The sequence below is a fragment of the Otolemur garnettii genome, unplaced genomic scaffold (genome assembly GCF_000181295.1).
Source record: "Otolemur garnettii isolate 467f Iridium unplaced genomic scaffold, OtoGar3 scaffold00002, whole genome shotgun sequence".
Lineage (NCBI taxonomy): Eukaryota > Metazoa > Chordata > Mammalia > Primates > Galagidae > Otolemur > Otolemur garnettii.
Genome location: NW_003852397.1, coordinates 36529074 through 36538676, shown reverse-complemented (window position 1 = coordinate 36538676; position 9603 = coordinate 36529074). Strand labels below are relative to the sequence as shown.

The 9603-nt window shown below is 36.4% G+C and overlaps 1 protein-coding gene across 1 annotated transcript in view; it reads right to left on the bottom strand.

Moving 5' to 3' along the window:
* KCNH8 (potassium voltage-gated channel subfamily H member 8) overlaps window positions 1-9603 on the bottom strand; it is a 395301-nt gene that overhangs the window by 224565 nt on the left and 161133 nt on the right. The window contains exon 3 of the mRNA XM_003781732.1: window positions 8702-8833. Within this exon, the coding sequence (XP_003781780.1) occupies window positions 8702-8833 (132 nt within the window). The remainder of the gene's footprint in view (window positions 1-8701; window positions 8834-9603) is intronic.

Sequence of the window (9603 nt, the reverse complement as noted above, 5' to 3'; positions counted from 1 at the left end):
AAAAAAAAAAAGAAAGAAAGAAAGAAAGAAAGAAAAAGGAAATGAGAACAGTAAAAAAAAAAAAAAAAAAAATTGAGTCAGCTACTATCTGTTCAATGACAATCAGGTGTAGAGGTATAGGGAAGGAACTAAGACAAGTCCAGCCTTCTATGCACCTCATTTCCAATTATTCTCATTTATTTCATAAGAGGCCCTGGGACATGTTGGAAAGAAACAAGCTCTGAGAGCAGACACTTCAGGCTTCGTCCTATCTCCACCCCTCACAGCACTGAAGCCTTGGACCATTCAGTTACTTTCTCTATATCGCACTCTTTACATTGTAGGATTCTTGATTATTTTCTGACATATAGAAAATAATCAACAATGATAGCATGTAATCATTCTAGATTGGCTAACCCAACCTCATTTCCAGACCCCTTCTCTTTAGCATATTTCTATTTTAGAGTTATAAAAGCTTAGAAAGCAAACCAAAAGCCTTGGTTTCCTCACCTTCTTTGAAGCTAGAGATGGCCATGTGACAGAGTTATATTGAAGGACATGTTGATGGAAATCCCTGGCAGGAGAGAGAAGTAAAGGGAAGGACATTCCTTCCTGCAAAGGGCAAAGATTCAGAGGAAAAGAAAGGCTCTTCATTTCTCACTCTTCTATGTCTACACCACAGAAATGAGTTCTAAAGGTGCAGCACGCATCTTACAAGCGTGAGGGGCCGACTATGATAAAGAAAACTAGCATATCAAGGACAACAGAACACAAAGACCAGAAGAGCCTGAGTGTCCACCAGTACTGTAAAATCCCTGTCCCAAACACGGCTGCTCAGGTTCAGTTAGGCTCTTTGAAATATGAAAAAAATAAAGCCCTTACTATTTAAGCTAGTATTAGGCTTCCAGGGTTTTGTAGCTAACAGCAATGCATATCTGGTTGTTCAGCACAGCTATTTATTATTCTCATTTCTTTTGAAGCCTCTTGGTAATAGGTAAAGGCAGATGCAATACAAAACTGTCAATGTATTTAATAATGCCAACCTCCTGCTGCTTGCCAAAAATCTGACTATCAACCAACGTCATTGCATTTGATGTCTTGATTTGTATTAACACTAAAGTTAATGTGAAAAGCTTCTCACACCAAGCCCTAAATTCTCAAGACACATTTGAAAAGCCCATTTTTTAGAAGTTGTGATTGAAATCCCCACACTCTGGGATAACTGATGATGTTGCTGCCACATAATCAACCAATGTCAACCATCATTTCAAAGCAAATCTGGGACACTCTACAAGAAATAAACAAAAACAACTGCATTGGGCTCTGAGCCTCAGAAAAACAAGGCACATATAATACATAACTGGCCTGAATGGAAAACAAATTAACTTAATGAATGAACTGCTGTGAAAAACGTTTGGAAAATTAAGTAACGTGTAGCTCAGTGCAGAGGAAAGGAACTTTTCAATACATTAATTAATGTCACATAGGTGAAGGTTTTTGAATGAAATTAGTTAATGATTTTCTTTCCCTCCCTCCCTTCCTCCCTCCCTCCCTCCCTCCCTGCCTCCCTCCCTCCTTCCCTTCCTTCCTTCCTTCCTTCTGAAAGGATACCATAGAGTCAGCCTACCTCACTGCAATCTCAGACTCCTGGGTTCAGGTGATCATCCCACCTCAGCCTCCTGAGCAGCCTGGACTACATGCACCTGTCACAGTGCCTGGCTGTTTTTTTCTATTTTTAGGACCACTGCCAATCCTGCTACTTTGGCCTCCTAGAATGCTAGGATTACAGGCATGAGCTCCTGTGCCTAGCCTTACTCAGTTTCTATTATATTTAAGGTAGTGCAGAAAATGCAAAGGCACATCACTGACTTCACGGCCCACAACGATTTGGGAAAGACAAGATAAAGGAAGTTGGACACACAAGAGAAGTTAGAAGAGGGAGAAAAGTAGCAAGGTGCAGGGCAATCTCTGGGAAGGATGCTTCCTACAAGCTAAGGTGGGTCAGGAACCTGACTATAAGGAAAAGAAGTGAGATTTTCATAAAAAATGGAGGTAACAAAGGTATTGCAAGTGAGAGAATATCTGAGGACCTTCTAAGGGAGAAAGAAGTGAAAGCTTTTTAAGCTGAGCGTGAGCAGACCAGCTTGACTCGTCCAGAGACCTCAATAAAGTTAGCAGGTGACATGGGAGTTAGATAGTTGATCACAGGGAGTTTCATAAGATGATTTTTAAATAATTTTAACATCACATCTACTTATATGAGATAAGAGCATATGTGGAAGTGCTCTGTGTCTCCTTAATTTTGGCAGTGTGGTGGCCCAAAGTGTTGGAAAGTCAGTAAATTCTTGTTATAAAAAACTTTTGTTTTCACTCCCAGCACCCTCTTGTAACTGCTTTATAGCATCAGTTTAGTGATCTTTCAATTATAAAATCCAGTGGGCACATCTTTGCCTTGGAATTTTGGCTTTATTTTTTTTCTAATGTCTCACCATTATTTATCTGTCTCCTTTCCTGGTTACTCAAACCTTAATCTACTTTTGTCCTCCCTCCTCTTGAAGCTACCTTCAGTATTCCTAAAGAATCCCTGGCTGGGCATAGTGGCTCATGCCTATAATTCCCATATTTTGGAAGGTGAGAGGCTGAAGCAGAAGGATCATTCAAGGCTACGAGTTCAAGCTTTTCAGTAAGCTATGATCAGCCTACTGCACTCTAGCCTGAGTAGTAGAGGAAGAACCTGTCTCTAACAAAATGGTAAAAAATAAAAAAGCATTTCATTCATGACCATTTCTTATATCACCTCACCATCAAATATGCTAACAGCTTTCAAATCTACATCTCAGTCTCAACATACACCTCTCTCTTAATCACCCAATTCACGTGTCTATTTGTGGATAGGACATAGACAGACACCTCAAACCATATACCCAATACTGTCATTACTGTTCTTCTCTGAAGCTTGTTTTCCTTCAGCATTCATCACCTGAATTCAAGTCATATTAATCACACTTGCTAGAGCTGCCCTCTGTAGTTTCTATATCCACAGATTTAACCAACTGTAGATCAAAATATTCAGGAAAAAAAAAATGGATAGTTGCCTGTGTACTAAATCAATGGTTGCATGTGACTTTTTTTCTTGTCATTATTCCCTCAACAATTTAACATAACAACTATATAGTATTTATAGTGAATTAAGTATTAAAAATAATTGAGAGATGATTTAAAGTATAAGGAAAGATGTGCATTTTATAAAAAAGATTAAACATTGGTGGGTTTTGTTATCCTTATGTTGTCCCGGAATCAGTTCCCCCTCAGATATCAAAGGATGACTATTCACCTCAGAATGAGTGGTTTAACCAATAGAAATCTGTTTTCCTATAGTTCTGGATGCTGCAAGTTTAAGATCAAAGTTGGTCTGGCAAAGATGGTTTCCAGAGGGCTATTCTTGGCTTGCAGGTGCCTGTTCACATGCTCGGTAGTACTGTGTATTCATGCCCTGGGTGTCTCCTTGTACACCCTAATCTCCTGTTGTTATAAGAACACCAATCAGACTGGATTAGAGCCAACCAAACCAACTTTATCTTAACCCAGTTAAGTCTTCAAAAGCCCAATTTCCAAACACAGTCACACTCTGGGGTTAATGTTTCAACATATAAATTTGGGAGAGACACAATTTAGTTCAAAAACAGCTCTTACACCAGAAAGGGAGAATTCAAAAAGACTTTCTTTTCCTTCATTGCCCAATGTCGAGGTGGACCTGTTTTAATTTTGAAATGTAGCTCCACACCACCTAAACTCCACTGAATGGAATAATAAAATCTTTAAGATGTAAGGCTTGCCTTCCTTTCTAGGGTTGAACTTCAACTCCATGAGTTTTATTCTCCTCTTCCAAACAGAGGTCAACTAGCAGCTATCCATCACCTGAAACCAACAACGGTTTCTTTTTGTCCATACACAAATCACCTTTCAAAATTCGCTTCAAGATTATTTTTACCATGAAGTTCTCCCTGACTGTGCTCCAACTCTTGCAGGCCCCACCTTATATCATGACTTCGTCTGGGAATCATTTCTGCCATTCTGTTGTCACTGGAGATGTTACGTTACAAATACTGGATCTACATCCTCCGTACAATTATGGGCCTTTTGGGAAAGGCAGGTGAGAAGGAAAAAAAAAAAAAAAAAAAAGGATATAGGCTTTGGAGTTTGAAAGGACGAGTGCAAACTCTAGTTTTATCATTTTTTATTACATCAACTTTGCCAAGTTACTTCACTTGATTGGTGAATGGGAATAGGAATAATACCTATTTTGTGAGGTGTAATAAGAAGAAAATGATGTAATCTATGTAAAGTACTTAGCACGAAGGAGAGAGTCAATAAAAGCTCAGTATTCTCACAAAACATACAGAATATAACAATTATAATGACCACAGCTGTCTTTTGAGTATGTTCTGTACACTGTGTGCTACGTGGTTTGTATGTGTAATCTCTTATACACCTATAACAAATGTGGGAGAACTGTATGATTGTCCCCATTTTATAGATGAGAAAAGACCCAACAGCCAACATGTTATGGCACCAGAGTTTAAGCTGAGACACAGATATTCCAAAGCCTACTATCTCCATTTGGACATCTCCAAAAGTTGATTGAGTTCTAAAGGCAAAGTAAGTGGTCAACAAGTATTTGCTGAATTACTTAATCCATTGTTAATCCACTTTTATCATTATAATGAATGTAGTTTTCATAGATAATTTAATTTTAATTAATTAAAAAAATTAGAGTCTCCTCTCTAAAATACCTTAGTTTAGAAGCCTTCACTTTTTAGTCCTGAGGATGTTTTTGCTAAGCCTTCCCCACTTTTGAAGACCAATGTCCAGAAAGACATTGTGTATCCTGGATACTTTTATTAACTAGCCATTATTTCTTTTCTTTAAAAAATAAAAATATAACCTGGATTGAGGTAGAACACATTCTTCTTAGTAAAGCATCATAAAAATATAGAAGCAAGAATTCAATATACTCAATTCTAATATGAAGGCAGTAGATGATCTAATACAATACAAGGTGGGGGGTAGGGCAATGAGGGAGTGGGGGGAAAGGTGGAGGGAAAGAGTTGGGGGGGGTCACGGTGTATGGCACACCTTTTGGGGGCAGGACACAATTATAACCGGGACTTTACCTAACAAATGCAATCAGTGTAACCTGATTCTTTGTATCCTCAATGAATCCCAAACAATAAAAAAAAATTAAAATAAAAAAATAGCAAAAGAAAGACATATAATTGCCACCCAAGTCTTCTGATCAACAACCAAAGCATCTCAGTTACCCAGCTAATTGGTACATAGACCTAAATTTTGTATTAAAATATTTCTTATTGATTGGAAAGGATGCAAACAGGGTCATGTAGGAAAAGATACAGAGTCTCATACTAAGTTCTCTCAGTATGTGATGCTAGATGTGGACATAGAAGTTAGTGGTATACATACTATTTTTGAAGTAAAAGTAAAATATATATCAAACAAAAGGAGGATATTTTTAAAGAAGGTGAAAATCATCGGATTTCTGTTAGCATTTCTCTCTCCCTTAACACACACTCACATATATACCCCCATGCATGTGCACATGTGTACATCAGAGCATCCGTTGAAGGCTATTGCTTATATAAATAGTACTTTGCATTTTGTACCCATTTTCCATCAATGCAGCTCACTGATTAAAAGTCTGCAACGTGCCCCCTATCTTGTTTGCCTTTTTTATAATGTACATTTTTTTCTCACTTCAAATAAATTCCCCAAATAGGAATTAATGATAAAATAATTAAAAAAATAAAATTCCACACAACTGATATCTCTTAAATGAAGTCCATCATATGAGCCTCAGTAGGGGATTAATTTAATTAACACAAACCTTATTCATGCTATTTAGAGGAACTTCTGTAATACATTTGTACAGAAAGCAATATTGGGTCAAGTCAGGCCAGGTGCTCATTAGAGTTTTCCAGGGCTATGGTGCAAAACTGCTTCAGTTACACAGTGACATCTTAATAATTTTCAAACACTTCTCTTAAATTCTAAAAATACCATATGTTGAAGTGTGCTTTTCCTGCAAGACATGGCAATAATTGGTGAATTTTTAGGTGTTTTTCTCCATTAAGTAGAGGTAAAAGAAAGAGAAACATATATCTAACTATTCCTTATAATCATTTTACAACCATGCTGACTTAAAATAGTTATCCTGTCTTTCTAAAAACACTATGTACAGTACTTCTGTGGGACATTTATGGTAATAAGTAGAATAAAAGCAATAGAAAAAAGGTGTTTCTGAGTGTTAGGTATGAATTAGAAGTAATACTTAATTTCACATGAGATAATCATTAAGGAACAAAGTTACAAAACTATAAAAAGATCTCTGAGCAAATATCTCAAAATTTTCACATCATATTTTGCATAATGTAATTACTGTTATTTAATTACATTTTTGCTGATATTTCTTCTTTAAACCTGTAAGAAATAGTCTTTATATTACATATTTTCACTAAACCAAATGGGACTATTACTGAATATAGTTTAATATACTTATTTAAGTATAAATGTGAAACTTGTTTTTTAAGATAGCACTGTGGATTAGTATAATTATTATTAATTGCACAGTGTTCGAACACATGCCCTTTAGTCCCAATGGCAGATGCAATTTTTCAAGAGCAAGCGGTGCTGATCCTATAATGTGCCTGGCCTCTCTCTCTGCCTTTACTCAATTCTTTCCAGAGACAGAGGAGGAATTTTATATGACTGAGTTTGGAAGGAGGTATGGGCCTCTGTAGGGTAGTTCCCCATTCTGCTAGAAACCTCTCTGGGCTTTAAAAGTTGCTCTGCTTTAGCCTCAGCCCAGCTTTGCGACTGAGGTTCAAGTCTACCTAAATCTGGACCTCAGTAAGAGAAAGTGCGCTTGCCTGTACAGATATTTCAGGTACTCCTTTATTAGCTTTTAACAGAAATAAAGGCACTATTTTAATTTCTTATATATCTTAGTTGATATCTTTCTCAGTTGATTCAGAACTTGGGTGGCAAGCGGGAGAGTTTTTGCTGAGCTCCCTGAACCCTAAATGGATAGATTTACTTCATTCCTTTTATCCACTATATTGCACCCAAATGAGGATTTCATACCTGTCAATAGACAGGAGGAACATATTACAAAGACATTTAGTTCACATAATTTGTATAAAACCACTAGGCACAGTACCCATATTTAAAGCAAGTCAAACAAAAGTTAACTAAACTACTCCCTTTGAAACAAACAAAAAAAGCCATATATTTCTTTCTAAAGGGCATAAGTTCTGCTTATCCCCACAGGGTACACATATACATTTATAGGTATGCATAATTTTATTTAAAGTATCCTTACTTTGTATATGCCTATACTCCAAAATATATATACACATATATATACATATATATACATGTATGTATATATATACAGTCCACAATGATTTCCACACTTATCATTGTGGAATTTACACTGGCCAGGCACTTCACTTGTTCTAATAGTCAAGTCACATTAATTGTAAGATTGCTCTTTTTTTGTATATATAAACTATGTCACAGTATTTAGTGATGCAAATATAAGGGAAATAGTCATGCAACTGCCAAGATTTCAAGTGATAGAAGAGGGAACACCAAACTTCTAATGATAATTGTTCATTTGGGTTGTTATTTCAAGAGGCATCATATATTTAAAATGCTCACATATGTTTATTTTTAAGAGCTGGAATAAAAGAGTCCATTGCTAAAAAGACATAGCTGTTGAAGTGTCAGGTAGCTGGTTCTGAAAAAGAACTTGCTACATACAATGTAGAAAATTCATATAAACAATCACTTTCTCTCAGGTCACTAGAATATCTAATCCTACCTCTGTCTAAAACAAATAATGTCAGCATTTTTCAGTATTAATTTTTGTTGGGTTCCATAAAATGCTGGGAATTTCTTAATTAGCTCTAAACAGAAGATCAATGATAAACAACATAAATTCCTACAAAGATTCCTTTAAAAATAATTGAAAATCTTGTTGGTGTCTTAAGACCCAGTATTACACTGATGTTTCAGTTTCCAATCTACCTTGCTCTTTTCTTTCTCGGTTGATTCAAACCCAAGTGGCTAACAGGAGAATTTTACTGTGCTCCCTGAAACCTGAGAGGATAGATCCTTTCAGGATCCTTACTTCTTTTATCCACTAAAATGCCCCAAAATGATGCAGGATACACAATTATTCACAACGTTCTATTCTCACAACCACTAAGTTAGAGTTCTTCATTTCATATATAAAATGGAATTTTGCACCTCTCAGTTTCGAGCTATAGCACTTTAAATGAAACGAGAGATGCATTTGGAATCACAGAGTTTTGACTTCACTTATCCTATCAATTCGTTTTTACTTAATAAAATGAGGTGGGGTGAATCTTTATATTGTGATAAATCGTTTTCTCATCCTCATGCTATTTGCATAGGAATATGAACTTCTGGTTCCTGTCAAATGAGCCTTTATTACAAAGACGAGAATATAAATGCATGTGAGTCCCCATGATTTTGGAATATGTACCAACTACTGCAAACGGCTATGAATATTTATCAGTTGCTGTTATTAAAAAGACACTTTCTTTTCTCCCAGACTTTTTGAGTAAACAATTTCAAAATGTTACTCCATCTGTCAATGTTTTCTGAAAACAGTACAAACCTTCCTTTTTGTCTTCTGGAATAATCTTCACTTTTGTATCTGTTATATCTTTGAATGAGGCCAGAAAAAGTACCACATCTCCTTTCTCATTCTTTATGGGAACAATATCCAACAGGCACCAGAATGAAGACCCTGCAACCATAATAAAAATATGAGTCAAGCATTGCCTTGTGTTTCTTTCTATAAAAAGCTCAATCGTTCATGACAACAAAGCCCTTACTGTTTTTGTTCTATCCCTCAACTCCCCCCATCTTAAAAATGTTAGTTTTCATATTCCACAAATGTCTATCTTACATGCATATCTCTTCATTCCCAAATGAAATGCTTTCTCTGAAAATAAGGCAGTATTTTTTTTATTCAGTTTTTGGCTGGGGCAGGGCTTGAACCCACCACCTCTGGCATATAGGGCCAGCGCCCTACTCCTTTAAGCCACAGGCGTCGCCCAATAAGGCAGTATTTTAAACAAAAATACTTGTGTGCCCTGAGACATTTCTTCAATTCTTCAAATTGCATTTCTTCTTTAAACCTGATGTTCAAGCATTCTATTTTATGACCCTGCCCTTTCCCACCTACCCCTCCACCACACACACACACTGGTTATTCAATAAAGATTTTTGTTTGGTTGAGTTTGCTAGAGGTTTATTTAGTCAATTTAAAAATCAAAGATCACCTACTCAAAATGATAAAATACCAAGTTTAGGGGAGTATATACATGCCCATTTTGACTCTCATATATAGCTAGCTATTAGCAAATTCATATATCTTCTTTAAAAACTTTTTCGGGCAGCACCTGTGGCTCAAAGGTGTAGGGTGCCAGCCCCATATGCCAGAGATGGTGGGTTCAAACCCAGCCCCGGCCAAAAACTGAAAAAAATAAAATAATAAAAACTGGTTTTCAGTAT